At 37.2% G+C, this 16,313-nt stretch overlaps 1 protein-coding gene across 6 annotated transcripts; it reads right to left on the reverse strand.

The window, feature by feature from the left end:
• Positions 1–6,904: 6,904 nt before the first annotated feature.
• Positions 6,905–15,330, reverse strand: LOC148041802 (bidirectional sugar transporter SWEET5-like). 6 transcript variants are annotated; one of them, XM_087688758.1, is made up of 10 exons: positions 15,003–15,330; positions 14,833–14,915; positions 14,354–14,422; positions 14,179–14,215; positions 13,160–13,376; positions 12,700–12,861; positions 11,238–11,357; positions 10,877–11,075; positions 7,024–7,105; positions 6,905–6,926 (listed from the first exon to the last, which is right to left on the reverse strand). In XM_087688758.1, the coding sequence occupies exons 3-9, from the start codon at positions 14,397–14,399 to the stop codon at positions 7,086–7,088; spliced, it is 801 nt and encodes a 266-aa protein (XP_087544884.1). In that variant the 5' UTR covers positions 14,400–14,422; positions 14,833–14,915; positions 15,003–15,330; the 3' UTR covers positions 6,905–6,926; positions 7,024–7,085. The 6 variants fall into 6 exon arrangements, with proteins under 6 accessions (XP_087544884.1, XP_087544881.1, XP_087544878.1 ...); XM_087688755.1 differs by lacking the exons at positions 6,905–6,926; positions 7,024–7,105 and having other exon boundaries at positions 10,478–11,075; positions 14,354–14,418; positions 14,861–14,915; positions 15,003–15,328; XM_087688752.1 differs by lacking the exons at positions 6,905–6,926; positions 7,024–7,105 and having other exon boundaries at positions 10,478–11,075; positions 14,861–14,915; positions 15,003–15,328.
• Positions 15,331–16,313: the final 983 nt, after the last annotated feature.

Genomic DNA, 16,313 nt, shown 5'->3' on the forward strand with positions numbered 1-16,313 from the left:
AATCAAACTCTACAATAAGAAATATCAAAGTGCTCGCAAAAAAAGCTAATCCAAAATATCCAAGGGCAAAGCAAAGCTCAATACATGTGCCTCATAACATTTGGGTATCCGAAGACATGGAGCAATATATATGGAAGGAAGCATATGCATAACAACAAGCCTTCAAGCCCATAGTGAGAAACCAAGTATACATCCAACAAAGCTTAAATCCAAAGCTTGGAGCTCAACATAAGCATATCCGAATATCCGACTTCAAATTGGAATATGGGTTGAGCTAGGTTCAGCAAGGTCCCAAAGTTCTTTGTGATAATGTTTTTGTGGGCTCCAAATAGATAATAGTTTGGCTACATAAATGGTATCAAAGGAAGAAGGTTCACTTGAAGGCTATAAGGTCAAAATCCTTCAAGAAGTGCATCCTTTAATACCGTAGGATATATCAAGGAGAATCTTTAAACTATGAGGCGAGCTTTCATTTTTCATGTGGATTCACAAGGTAGCTAAGATTTTGACTTGGACAAACAAAAATTGATTAAGTCTCAATGTAGCATAGGTCCTTCAAGAGATGGGATTCAACAAGAAAACCTTAATTTTTGCATTGTCTTTTTTTACCATCAACTATTATACTTTTATCTTAAGTCTTTTCAAGACAAAGAGACCTCTTGTCGTACACAAATCAAGTTTAGTAAAGAATATAAGAGTCCATGACAAGAAATCTCAATTATTCTTATGGGATGAAGCTATGCATAAATATCTAGAGTCGAGCTCTATGAAGATGTTAATTGGATTGGATAAGTATTGATTCTTCTTATCTTTAGATATATCCTATTTATAGTATATATATAGTATTAGTTTTATTTTATTTTTAGAAACTAGCCAAAGATGAAAGTAACAAAAAAGAATAACCACATTGCAAGCTAATGATTACACTCCACAATTTTCTTGATCCATTTAGAGAAGGTAAAGTAAAGAGAGATCATCGATTACTAAAGGAGCAATATGTGGGACACCTAATGATGTGAAGATGTGTTCTTTCTATCACCCATAGTATCCACAGTAAGAGATACGTTACAAAGTTATCAGTGGTAATATAAATGACTTTTAAAAATTAGTAGATCTATATTACTTTTAAGATTGGTTTGAATTCATCACCATAAGATAATGGGATGAAATAGAAAAGAAAATAGAAAGCACGTACAACTTTAAAAAATAGAGAGAATATCTTCAAGTATTCATCTACCACAAGAAAACTAAACCATGTGGGTGGCAACAAGTCTATGATCAACTCATATCAAAAGCCACAAAGACTAATCAACAAATTGCTTGGCTTATTTTCAACACAAGATAATTTGATGATTGGTCTATTCTTCATATTATACATTATTTTCAAGAATATATGCACACATAACTTTTCTACTAAGAAGAAAGGTTTAAATAATATTAAAACCCGTGTATAATTCATAGTAAATTAAATATATATTTAAATTTTACATTATTAAGATACAAAAATCACATGCACTATTCAGAAAGGGAGATATTGTATTGCTATGGAGAAGAATGACCTTTGGTGGCATTTATCAGAATGCAACTTCAAGGTGTTCTAGATTAGGATCAAGAGGTAGATACAAAGGTCATAGTAGATATTAAGAAAGTTGTGCTTACATCTAAGAAGCCCATGCCTTCTCTATCTAATAAATCAGGAGAACTTGAAAAGCTTGCCAATATTGAAATTGTTGAAGTAATTGAGGAGACTAAAGAAAAGGATGATAACCATAGTGACATGTTAAATAGGCCAAACAAAAGGAGCAGTATGTACAAGACAAGCTATCAATGTATTAGGTGATCATTATTTATTTTGTAGATGAATGAAGTTTCCCTTTTCTTGAAGTGAACCATTTCATCCAATATGTTTAATATATTGTACTAGCTCACACTAATATAGCCAATATTTTACGTTTGAATATCATATTTTATATATCTATTTATAAGGTGTTTTAATATAGTGTTATGCAAAATATAAATATATCTTTTATCATGTTGTATATTAAATAATACTCACAAATTTTTATTAATTAATACTAGTATTTGAAAATTTATAGTTTTCATGTTTTGTCGTATAAGATTGTTTTGTTTGATAATGTCTAGATACTAATTTGGTTTGAAAATATATGCAAAAGCATGGTGATGAAATCGTTGTGGAATGCTAGCATATTAATGGTAAAATTTTAATTAAAAATATGCATTGATAAATTATCACACCCTTTTGTAAGGTGATGACATCTTCGTGAAATGATCACATATTAATGGCATTTCAAAATCAAAGATATGCATCAATTAATGTTCACACCCTATGGCAAATACCAAATACCTATAAGAATATATTTCCTATCAATTTAAGTATGCAAGTTTTACCAATTAAATTTCTCCTTGTGGAAACTAAACTACTCCATGAATATATGAAAATTTTACCAATTAAATTCTCCATTGTGGAAACTAAACTATTATGCTTGACCTTATCCATTGGCTCTTAAGTCTCAAGATACTTGTCACATACCATATCTAATTGATTTCAAACCTTTTAGAAACAAACAATAAATTTATACTGTATAAATTTCATGATATCAAGAAATTGGCTTACATGGAAATAAAACCCCTTAAATTATCTAATTTTTTAAAAACATATCCTTTCATAGTAGTATTTTTTACAAAGAAGGTGAAAGTTGAATATTACGATTGTATACTGCTTAATTTTAAACAATGTTGCATAGAAGCTGAAACTTGTTAGCATAATGTTGATTATTCTATCGTGCAAAGAACTGAACATTGTTTATATGTTGAATTTTATGGTCTCTTTCCACATAGCATTTAAAACATCAAGAAAAATGGAGGAAACTTTTCATGAAAAGGGATGGATGTAATGTTACTTTACCTTCCTGCTTAATCCTTTCATGGGCAATGACCTACTCTACCAATGGTATGAAATTACTGATATAGTTAACAAAGTATATGCTCCTTTTAATCTTTACTATATTAACAAAAGGTCGGGGAGCCTAGCAATGTGGTGGCAGGCTCCCACACCTCTTGAGCTTGCTAGGGACGGTGCCAAATGGCATCCATTCATGACACCCCAACCCCGATCCCCCACAACCTCACTTTCTCATGCTCGCCAAACCACCACTGAATGCTCTTGTCCACATGGATAGTCGCATGCCACACTAAAAACATGAGGTGCCGCCTTCCAATTGGTCCTACCAATGCGTCCTTACACCAACCCTACCATCAAATGATCCCACCCGTATGGGGCTCAAAGGGAGTGAACCCTAAAGTGAAAGCACGAAGCAAAAGCAAGAGCTATGGTGGAAGAAGCAAGAACACGAGACACAAACAATGTGGGAACTCTAATAGTCACAATGTGTGACGAGCCTTCCCTTTATTCAAATGTCACTGAAAGAATAAAGAATGAAGTGATAGTGATGGGTGTTCGCCACCTGTAGTGTATAGATGTGCAGATATACAAAAACTGTCAGTGTAACTAATACACTATGGTGGCGTCTTGTGTGACCGACCTTCCCTTTATTCAAATGTCACTAAAAGAATAAAGAATGAAGTGACAGTAATGGGTGTCCGCCACCTATAGTGTATAGGTGTGCGGATATGGAGGTATTGTTAGTGTAACTAATACACAGGCGGCTAGGCACATGCGCCTTTACTCCCAACAACCTCCCACTTAAAGTAAAACATGTCCTTAGTGAGGAGAGAACAAGGAAAAAGTGATAAAGTACATATATATATATATATATATATATATATATAAGTACAACAAAATGAGAAAAGACGTCATCTTATCCAATGCCCATCAATTTCCTAAGAAAGGCAAAGCGCTCCACTGAGATACTTTTATTGAGAAGATCTACAGGATTTTGAACAGTTGAGATCTTGACAAGCTCAATGGACTTGTCCTCAATGACCTCTCGAATAAAGTGGTAGCGTATCTCAATGTGCTTCATCTTCACATGAAAGACAAGATTCTTAGCCAACTAAATAGCATTCATAGAATCTGAATACAATGTGGTGATCACATTAGTTATGCCAAGGTGGAAGAGAGCCTCCCTATAAGCCTCAATGGCTACAATATACTCTATCTTTGTAGTAAATAGGATCATGCATTTATGCACCCTAGACATCCAAGAAATAACAACTGATCCAACATAGGTGAAGACATAACTAGAGGTGGACTTCCTACTATCTACATGTCCTGCATAATCAAAGTCAATGTATCCCATGACTCTTGTATCCTAGCCACCATAACGTATGAATATAGATGTTGTGTCCTTTAGGTACCTCATGATACCCTTAATGACATTCAAATGTTGTCTGCGAAGTGTAGCCATATAGTGTGTCACAACTCCCACTACAAATGCTATGTTAGGACAAGCGACTATCATGGCATACATCAAACTACCCATTGCAGATGCATAAAGGATCTTGACCATCTCGACCTTTTGCTCGTTAGACTACAAACAATCAGCATGGTTGACCTTCACATGAGAAGGTAAAGGATAGCCAATAAACTTAGTATCATGTAGATGAAACTACTGAAGGACCTTAGCCAATAAACTTAGTATCATGCTGATGAAACTACCGAATGATCGTTTAATGTACTCTTATGACAAGTAAAGGAGCCCCTTAAGAGTGATCGCAATATGTGCATCCCAAGAATATATGAGGCTTGTCCCATGTCCTTCATCTCAAAGCTCTTCTTAAGTTAACCTTTTAAGACATCCAATTCATCATGGCAATCAATACATCATTCACATAGAGGATTAAAGTCCTTCGTGTGTAAACAGAGATCCATATCATTGCGGGAATATCCCTGTGAATGTATAAATGCATCAACCTTTGTGATATCATTTCCTAGGTGGTTACTTAAGGCCATACAGATTCGTTCACAATTTGCACACTAGGTATTCCCTACCAGGGTCTAGAAAGCCCTTAGGCTACTCCATGTAAATCTCATCATACAAGTCCCCATGAAGAAAAGTCATCTTGGCATCCATTTGATAAAGTCCAAGTCAAGGTGAGCAACCAAAGCCAATATCAAGCATAGATTAGTCATCTTCAAAATAAGAGAAAAGACTTTATCAAAGTCCACACCATATTCCTGCTTGAAGCCCTTAGCAACCAATCTGGCCTTGTATCTTGGCTGGGACATCTAGGGGTACTTTTTAACTTGTACACCCAGTTGCATAGTAAAGTAGCACACTTGCCACTAGGCAAAGGAACCAAATCCCACGTATGATTTTTTTCCAATGAGTTATACTCTAACTAAATAGCCCTCTCCCAAGATTGACGATTACCTCTACACATGGCCTTATCATAACTAAGAGACTCACTAGCATCTGTTGCTATAACATAATCCATAGAGGGCTCAAACCTTATATGCTATCATCTATCTCTACTAGACATGCTATGGGGCCTATACATCATGTGGAGCATCAGGGATCTAGGCCACTAGAGCATCAGCCATAGCTGCAAACTATTTAGCTGGTTGTACAGTAGCAAAAGGCTCCTCCTGAAATATCACCCTGCATACCTCAGCTACATACTCTGGCTACTTATACATTTTCTCTTCATGAAAGACAAGATCATGGCTGCAGATTATCTTTCATGTCCATAGATCCCATAAGAAATAGCGATCTAGCTTATTGCACTTGTCCTTGGGTACATGGCAAAAAGCCTCACAACCAAAGACACATAGATAAGCATATAAGGGAGGTTTTCCAAAGCACACCTCCTTTGCAACCTAATATTCAAGCGCAGTATATGAGGACTAATTTATCAAATGTATGACAGTAGTAACTACCTTAGTCCAAAAATATTGTGGTAAGCTTGCTTGGCTAAGCATACTATAAACTCTCTCCTGAATTATCCTATTCATGTGCTCAACCATATCATTCTAGGGTGGGATGTACAAGGTGATCAACTAACACTTATAACACCCCTCTCATCATAAAATTGCTCAAAGGATTGAGAGACATACTCACTCCCATAATCTAATCTTAGGTATACCTATACCCAGACTGTAAGCTAACACTAAAAAGTAGCCAAGACTTTCGGTTTTTGCTTAGTATAAAGATATGCAAATAAGTATATAAAGGAGGTTTTCTAGAACACACCTCTACAACCTAATAGTAAAGCGCAGTACTCTTGAGGACTGATTTACCAAGTGTACAACAATCGTAACTACCTCATTCCAAAAATATTTTGGGAAGTCTACTTAGCTAAGCATACTATAAACTCACTCCTAAACTATCCTATCCATACCATTCTCTGGGGTGGGGTGTACAAGGTGGTCAACTGATGCTTACAACACCCCTCTCATCACAAAACTACTCAAAGGCTTTAGAGATATGCTCACTTCCATTATCTGACCTTAGGGATTTTAGCCTATACCCAAATTGATTCTCAACTAAAGTAAGCTAATATTGAAAAGTAGCAGGACTTTCAATTTTTGCTTAATAGGATATGCAGACATTATACACATAGTCATTAATAAAGGTAACGAGATATTTCATGCTACCGAATGACTTACAAGGCATGGGATCACATACTTCCAAATAAAGAGCCAAAGACTCACCCATCCATGTCATACTAGACTTTTTATACATATTGCGTGTCTGCCTACCATATAAATAATGATCACAAGACTCAAGCACTTATAATCAAAAAACGAAAGATATTATAAATGGAAAAGCATTTTTATTCCTTTCAAAGACATATACCCAAGCCGATGATGCCATAGAGATACATATGAAACTGCATCCACGATCAAAATATGATCAACTAACCAATATACAAGCAAGGTACTTAGCACCACTTGCAATGACAAGATTCCCATGAGTAATCTTCCATAAGGAATTACCAATAACCTGCATCATCCAAAGTATCAGCAAAGATAAGGCTCTTTCTAAGATCCGGTACATGATGTACATCATCAAGAGGAATAACCAAAAGAAACTACATAACCTGCATCATCCAAAGTACCAGCAAAGATAAGGCTCTTCCTAAGATCCGATACATGATGTACATCATGGAGTAAACATGCAACCTAAACCAAAACGACATACCTTTGAATTCAATCCCCTACGAAAAAAAAGGACTGAAAATGGAATGAAACTCATTTAAGTGAATTGACATAAAAGTGTCCATGCAAAGTTTCATGAGTTGCTTCAGCCCAATACATTTGAGAAGCGAGGCTTTAGTAATCATTAAACATTATGAATATTTTTCCACGAGTCCCATGCAAACTATCCATCCAAGACAACATTATAAAACACCTGCTTAGAGAGGGAAAATATGATGGACTTACATAGCTCACTCAATCCTCTACATCAATAGGATCAAGCTTCACACCCTTATGTTTCAAGGACCTAACCTACATTTGCTATACTAAAACTTGCTAGATTTTCATCTTTCGAGCCACCAACCATAATAAAGGCAAACGACTACATAAATTGTCAAAGCAAGCTACTGTTACTGCAAATAGTCCTAAAAACACTGCTAAATCAAGTTGAAAACAAAGGATACTGAGACCACGCAATGAACTAGCCATAAACTCAATGTAAAGAACTATCAAAGGGAAGTGACTGCCTGTATAAACAATGTAGTAAATTGCAATTACAATATGCTAAAATGAAAGTATAACAGTAGAAAATCAATGCTAAAGACAAACAACTACTAGGAAATAGCTTCAACTAGCAATGGGTAAATATGTGACTAACATCGAGAACTATCAAAGAATTAATGTGTCAAACTGAGATACATCCCATAGGTAACCATCATGCATAGAGTGGGTCTCACGACTAACAAAAGAGACCAATTAAAGACACAATTGACAGAGCAATGTAGCAGAAGCTCAGTAATAACTAACCAAGATGCATACATCATCAATAATATCATGATGACAGAGAGAGGTGCCAAGTCAAGGGGAATGTCAGATCAACCTACTAAGCATCAACTACATATATACAAGCATGACCAAAGCATGCACATGCCTTCAAGTCCCGCAGGTTCACTGGAAGACCCTCAAGCTCAACTGCGTAACCAAATGCTTAATGTAATATCAAAGTGTCAAGTAATAGTGGCTCCCACTGGCACAAAAGTCGAATGCCAGACAAGCAAACAAAGCTCAAAACATTCATGTGAAAGGCATCTATACATTCAAGACCCAAGTAACATATATCCGAGAGCATCCAACCCAAGTATAACCTTATAAAGCTCTTACTGAGGCATCAAATAAACATACATAACAATGAATAACAAGACAATATCAAGATTCTAAGCTCGAATCTCAACTCAAGCTTGGAAGCATTAATAAAACATGTAAGCATGTAAGTTCAAATGATATATCCCAATGTAGCATCCAAAGTGCTCAAAAAGCATCGACAAGCAATAAGCATGAAGTTTCTCTAATAAAATAGCATTTAACACGCTTATTACATCAATAAAGAACCTCTATAAAACTGAGCAAAAGAGTGCTCAAATTAGTCCTATAGCATTCCAATACATTAGCATAATAATAAGTGAAAAAAAGCTATCCTAAACTGTATGACTATTACAAACTGTGAACTTGGGAGCTTCAAATGATATGTATGATGACAAGATCAATATAAAAAAAGATTCCAAAGGTTGCCAAGTGTCAAGAGCAAGGCCAAGTGGAGCTGGAGGATGGGACTGAGATTATCAAGGAGTGGACAACCCAAATAAGCAAAATCACATGGGCTACTGTTGAAGGGGTTACCTCATGTACCAACCTTAGTAGGCCTTGTGAAAAGGCTCAATGGCCTTTAGCAAGGCCCTAGATTAAGCCTTGAGAGGGGAAAGAAACTAAGAAGAAAATGGAGTTCAATGGATACCTCAAGGTGGTTGCCATTAAAACTGTGAGCTAAAGCTTTTCTCCACAAGTTGAAACAATGTCACGTTGAGCTACTCAATGCTTGTGCAATGATTCTAATACCAATTGAAGGGAGTGAGCCCTAGAGTAAAAGCACATACCAGTAGCAAGAGCTATGGTGGAATAGTATTCTTGGCTTTAAAATTTTTAATACTGCACTATATGCTCACATAATGGATTTATAAACTATCCACTGCTATAACCTTTTAATGAATAAATAATAGTTTACTAGGGACAAATCTAACTCAAGCGATATTTTACAATTTTCTACGATTTTGTATGAAAATTTCCATTCTAGGCTTTAAATTTTTTAATATTACACTATATGCTCATGTAATAGATTACATCAATATATGAAAGGGCGAAGCGACCCATCCCCTGTGAAATGTTGCATATATATAAGTGCGTGCACATACAATATCCCATCCACCTACCCATTGAACTATCCACCATTAGCAATGAATTGGTCAAATACTGCTCTAATTGCTACAATAATATCCACCAGAGGTATGCAACACTATATGCTCATGTAATAGATTACATCAATATATGAAAGGGCGAAGCGACCCATCCCACATACAATATCCCATCCACCTACCCATTGAACTATCCACCATTAGCAATGAATTGGTCAAATACTGCTCTAATTGCTACAATAATATCCACCAGAGGTATGCAGTCAAAGCTGAATGCATATGTTTACAATCAAGATGCACTTCCAAATCATCATAACATCATATGAACACTGACACGAAGCAAAACACTAACTTTAGTGATCATTGAGACAACACCAACTTGAAGCACAAGTAGAGCACTAGCATGAAGCGATAGGAGAAATGTGTTAACCAATAGTAATAATTGTCTCAATACTTTGAGCTTTAGTGGAGCACCAAGACAACCAACGCTTCACCCCGATAGAACACTAACACAAAATGACAAGATAAATATATTAAACAATAGCTCAAGAGGTTTTATATATATAATGTATCACCTGTTCAAAGTCTATTCATAAGGGTATTATCTATTTTCTATATGTGTGTATGTATATGCGCATGTTATTTTATAAATTCTTTATTTTAAACGCACGTAATATATACATACTTCATGATTGACCCTTCTATATGTGTGTGTGTGTGTGTGTTATATGACCCTCCCTTCATCCGCAGTCTCGTCACGTCAAGAAAAAACACCGATTCCCAAACTCTCCCTTGAGCCCTCCACAATGCACATGACCCTCCCTTCATCCGCAGTCTCGTCACGTCAAGAAAAAACACCGATTCCCAAACTCTCCCTTGAGCCCTCCACATATATACCCTCTCATAGCATCTGCCGGATACCGTTTCTAAATTTATACTTGCGTTTATTCTTGTTTCTAAATTCGTAATGTGCGTTTTAAGAATCTTTCAAGGCGTACCGAAGGCGGGCCGCTGGACTGCAAATGCATGTCATAGTGCCAAAGTAAGGCTACAATATCAACCGGTTGACCGCACGTTGCATTGACTGGTGGTTTTGGATGGACTTGTTAGATCTAACATTGCTTCCGCGTGTTACTCTAAACCCCTGTATTGTATGTACAATTGCTGATCATGAATGAACAATTAATGATTAGCTATTTCATGGCAGACAAAATGCTTGTGTCGAGGGGTTTTGTGGCTGAATGATTTATGACCTCAGACACAAGGGCTTTTGGTACTAAATAATGTATAACCTATATATATTTTAGAACTAATACTGGCGTATTTCTTGAACCCAGGGTTAGCCATCCATCCGAATCCCGATGGATTGACCACGGCCCACAACCTCGTGGCTCTGATTTGATTGATTTCGTAACTGGTGATTTATTCATCCAACTTTAGATAGCAGGACACGTGCATTTTATTCTGCACCGTGCATTCTACACAGAAACAGAATCATTCTGATGACCACCTGCAGGCTCTTGGTCGATGGTCTTTGTTGTGCCTTGGGCCACGTTATTGGAGGGAACATTTGTTTGCATTCCATCAACTTGGGAAACTGTGGGAAGCTCGGTTTGTTTCATGAAGTCTTCAGGATGTGGACGCCCATAATATGTCATGTACAATGCAAGTTGACAAGCTCCTAACAAGGCTCCAAGTCCATTGGGCAGCTGACAATCACATGAATGCATCGTCAAAATTTGAAACTAGAGATTATTATGAAGAAATCCCAATCAACATACAGCACATTAATCTGTCAATAATAAGAAAAAATAAGTCACTGCTAAATTTGTAAGTTTGTGTGTATCACGTCAATCCTATGAATTGTATACCGTCACAAATATGTCGAAGTGGATACATGCATAAGCTGTCCACACAAGCCCATTGAAGAAGGATGCCAGGGAGAGGAAAAACGGCATATACTTTACACTCTTGGTCTGAATTACATGTTTCTGCAAAATAAAAAAAGAAGAGAATTCAAATCAAGTAATCCGGAGAAAGACTTGAGAACCCTGCATTAAACAGCCAGATAATGTATCACAGATACTTGCAGCCTTTTCCTGTTGCTAAATCCAAAACCAAACTACTTCCTGCCACAACTTTCTTTTACCAACGACTTTCAAGGAAACGACCTTTACCTGAATGTCGACCAACGCTATATCATTGTGTTAGACCCGTGTAAAATACGCTATATCATTGTGTTAGACCCGTGGATTTTACACTGCAAATTTATTCTCTGTTGACTAGCGACCACTAGTTGATTATGTTGAAGCTTGTATCTTGATTATGTTGCAGCCTATACGGTAGATCTCAATTCTCACAGAATTGAGAACTGGAGTCTGGTGGGCTTTCAAATAATACATATGACGCGATTCCTGAAGCTACGTCATATAATGTTTGACCGGTGCATTCTCAAAGCTACAACTGTTAATTGCATTGCCTCGTGGAATTTTAGTTTCGACCGGTGCATTCTCAAAGCTATCAGTATTAATTGCATTCTCAAAGCTACAACTGTTAATTGCATTGCCTCGTGGAATTTTCGAAACTAAAATTATTTCCTCCCTATTATATTCTACACCCCATGATGTTTGACTAGAGAATTGCCCAAGCATACTTGGAACATTGGACACATTTTTAAACTAATCGTTATGCGGTCTACTGCATTTTCCAAGCTAGAAATGTTAATTATGTTTGACTTCTGGTAACTGAAGTTTTTGGATCTAAAAATTGTTAATTTATCAGTATTCCCTGAAGCCGCAAGCGGCTGCGTGTTGGTTGGTGAATAATCGGTTCGAAACATATACGTCTAAAAAAAAAGGCGTGCCAACCAGCATATGATATATACAGCTGTAACAGTGTTCACAGCCTACAGATTGCACAGGAACAGTAAATTTGCTTGTGCGCAATCATTAATACTGAAATTTACAACACTGCTTATTAATGCTAGGTCTGTACTGATCCTAGTAGCTTCTTTATCTTGAAAAGCATGTCTGAATAGTAAGGGGTGCATAGGCTTCTTTATTAGTTTATTTATGAATTACGCATAAAGCACTGAACTGGTTTGAAATTAAAAATATTGATTTATAATGTATGCTTGAAACAGCGTCTTTCAACAGTAAGGCATGCACTATCTTTTCGATTAATGAAATTATGTACGAAACGAAATGCTGAAAATTTAAGTAGAATGGATGCTGAAAACTTTACCATGAGGCATGCACTATCTTTTCGATTAATGAAATTATGTACGAAACGAAATGCTGAAAATTTAAGTAGAATGGATTCTGAAAACTTTACCATGATTGTTAAGGGCGAAGCGTACATGCACGTGCCCACCGCTACACAAAGGCTCCCAACAATCAGTGTTCTCAATTCATAAGTGTGAGCAAGAACCAACGTGAGAATGACTATAACGACATAGCAGGACAGAAGGGCGGCAAGAATACGCATCATCTTGATCTGCAATATTGGCACGAGGAAAACACATTGCAGTCAGTCTTTAGATCATTCTTCATACAAAGATTAGTGAGACGTACATGGTATCACTATATTATTTAAGTCCTTTGATCTGCAATATTGGCACAAGGAAGAAATATTGCAGTCAGTCTTCATATCAGCCTTTACATAAAGATCAGTGAGCGGTACATGTTATCATATTATAATACTGTTAAGGTGTTCGCACAAGGAAGACGTATTGCAGTCGGGTCTTCTAAATAAAGATCAGTGAGTGGTACATGTTGGTGCTTTGGCAACTTACCCTTTCTTTTTTCTTTGAAAACATGAAGAAGACGGTGATGTAAATCAATTCAAGGAAAGTTCCTGCTGAATTTATTGTGACCACCAGCAAGCTGTTGGGATGAACAATTGGTAGCCCGTAGAAGACCCATAAAAGGCAGTTGAGGAGAGTCACAGCATAAGGAACGCCTGAAAATTCTCTAGTTGACTTCCATTTCCATATTTTCACAAATGTAGGGCTGCATGCAGGATACAAATTAGTTTGCAAGGAACAGCGACTTAACATATTTTCACACATGCAGGGCCGCATGCAGGATAAGAATTAGTTTGCAAAGAACAGCGAGCAATTAGTTAGGTGCATACTTGATTCTTGAGTGCACTGCTTTCACTACTTCAGATTTTAAGGAAAATGCAACGCTAGGATAGATAAATGCAAGTAAGATGAAACATCTATGAAACACGAAAACAGCTGATGAGACACGAATGATCATTTAGCTACAATACCAAAATATTGATAGCTAAAAATAACGTTCAAAGAACGGTAAACAAGGATAAAGAGATTCAAAATATTCAAAAGACGATCATACATGTTTTGAAAATATTGAAAGACTATTAAAACACAAGGTTATGATTGTCCATCACAAATTAAGCATGCCCAAACATTTACGGTTACTTATTATACAAGCAACAGGACATTCTAGACCTGATTCTACAATCTCAGATACACATTCTACACTCTCCACTGCTATCACAAATTGTATGACTAAACATTTATGATTAGTCCCACGAGCAACCTCACATTCTACACTGCTTATAAATTAATATCGCTTCAGAACTACGAGGTGCTGATTCAAATATACACAAACCCAATAATAGGAGACGATTCTAACACGTCATGATTGTTATCACAAGCATGATCGAACATTAATTACAGTAACTTACAAGAAACATTACCCTCCAATACTAGACCAATTCTGAACTAACGACATACATGTATTGCTTCTGAACTAACGACGTACATGTAATTAGCAATATACTTACAAGGGGGACAGAAATAAAGCCAGCGAAATGATATTGCCTGCGGAAATACGTCAAGAAATGAGCGCTTGGTTTAACACGAGGAAGAGAACGAATTAGCGCAAGCAAATTTTGCAAGAGTGACTTCCCGCTTGCAGGGCAACGTAAAATAAGCTTCCTTCTTGCAAGTTTATCATACCTAAAACTCCTAAAGCTGTGCGAGCAATGTCTGCCGGTATTGCCATAGTGTTGCCTTGCTATGAGCTGGCTGCAAGCAACGAAACAAACATTCTGTAATTACGATTTCAATTCTAGACTTTTGGCTAGATGGACATCACTATGATAGCAGATGGTCTATGAGCATGTCATGGACACCAAATATGAGTACAAGAAATGCTCAGCAAGATTAAGCTGCAAGATCGATGTTTAACTAAAAGCTTGTTAATCCAGCTTTAACTGATGGCTTATTTAAGATCAAGGTTATGACAATGTCTGTCTCGATGAACAAGATTTCACCATAAATTCTGCATACGAAACGCAAAGGGATGCATAAAGCATTACAAGATTAAAATGGCTGGGATTGATTCAAGATCAAGGTTATGACAATGCGTATCGTGAGAAAACGAAATCACCATAAATTCTGCATGCGAACACAAAGGGAGGAATAGAAAGCAGTACGTCAAGGTTAAAAGGGCTGGGATTGCACCGTCCGTATTCCGAGTGGCGCGTTCTGCAAGCTCACCAGAGCCGTAATATTCCGTCTGCAAGATAGAGTACAATCGGTTGCTTATAAGAGATAAGCCAATGGTGAGAACCAATTATAAGCAATGCAGGAAGAGAAACAGTACTGGCTTTCTATCTGAAATGAGGCTCGAGGTTTAAGACGTCTATTAGTGTGTGTTGACCTAAGACGAGGCGATGATCATGAAGATCAAGAACAACTTTGGTCTACAAACTACGAGAGATCAAGGACTCATAAGGAGAGGCCGCACGCCATTTCGGAATGATCGACGAGGAGCGCATGTCGCGAGTCATCGTCTAATCTGGTGCTTGCGCTAGAGAGAGAGCGCTTTGCGCAGAAAGCTACTCGCTGTTTTACATGCAGTGTGATGCATGTAATGCGAAGGAGGTGTTCTCGCTCGAGCCTCGGACAGCGTACCGTCCATGCCGTCGTCATCATCGTTAATTTATAAATATGATTATATCATCCTTTATTCATCACCCAACGCGCGATTTGGCCGCACTCCTCCATTTTAGGTGAGACTGGCAGTGGAGGGGTGCAAATTCAATATTTTGATAAAGTTACATCAATCTTTAGTTACAGCGGTCGGAACTGGCAGTTCTGGCAGGCCCCGGCACGAGAACGAGAGGATTCAGGAAGTATGTGTGCGCGCGCGCTGGAATCTGGAGGATTCGAATTTCGCGGCACGAGTACAAGTCACAACCAGTGACCACTTTCATTCCTCCAAGAGACAGCAATATTTTGAGCCCGGTTCCGGAGTGCTCATGAAATGAATAACGTTAAAGCTCATTTAATTCGTGCCGTTCGTGAGACGAAGACCCTTATCTCACTTTCTTGCATGGTACCCTTGTTTCCTACGTCCGAACCGTACGTCCAATGCAGTCACTTCTAAGTTCTTCTATCTAAATTAAGGCCACACTTCGTGCATGGCAAGTTCCACAGGTAGTGGTGGTTACAAGTTGGGTAGTGTCATGCGTAGTCTTGACTAGGCTTTTCAAAGGAAAGTGATAAAAAATCAATATCCTTTGTAAAAAATAATAAAGTTACTACAAAAAACACTAGAAACTACCCACATATATTGTGACCTACTCTCTGAAGTTGGGACGGTTCATTCATTTTTGTAGGGGGGAGGGGGAAGGCAAGACTAGATTGCCAAGACTAGACCTCAAAGACCATGAGACCATCTCCAAAAGATTGGAAATTCATGCCTTAAAAGACCTTCAAGAACCCAAGAGTAACCAAGAAATAGAGAACTAGACTCCAAACAAGTAACCTAACTATGACATAAAGGTAAAAGATGAGTAAGGCTTGTGATTCTAGGTAATGTAATTTTAGTTTTTCAATTTTGGTAAGAAAAATAAAAAATGTGTAATTTAAATATTTATTTAAAAACACTCAAAGAATGTTTTTTGGGTTG

This window comes from Lygodium microphyllum, chromosome 1 (genome assembly GCF_053477565.2).
Source record: "Lygodium microphyllum isolate KBCC chromosome 1, Lygodium_microphyllum_v1.1.10, whole genome shotgun sequence".
Classification (NCBI taxonomy): domain Eukaryota; kingdom Viridiplantae; phylum Streptophyta; class Polypodiopsida; order Schizaeales; family Lygodiaceae; genus Lygodium; species Lygodium microphyllum.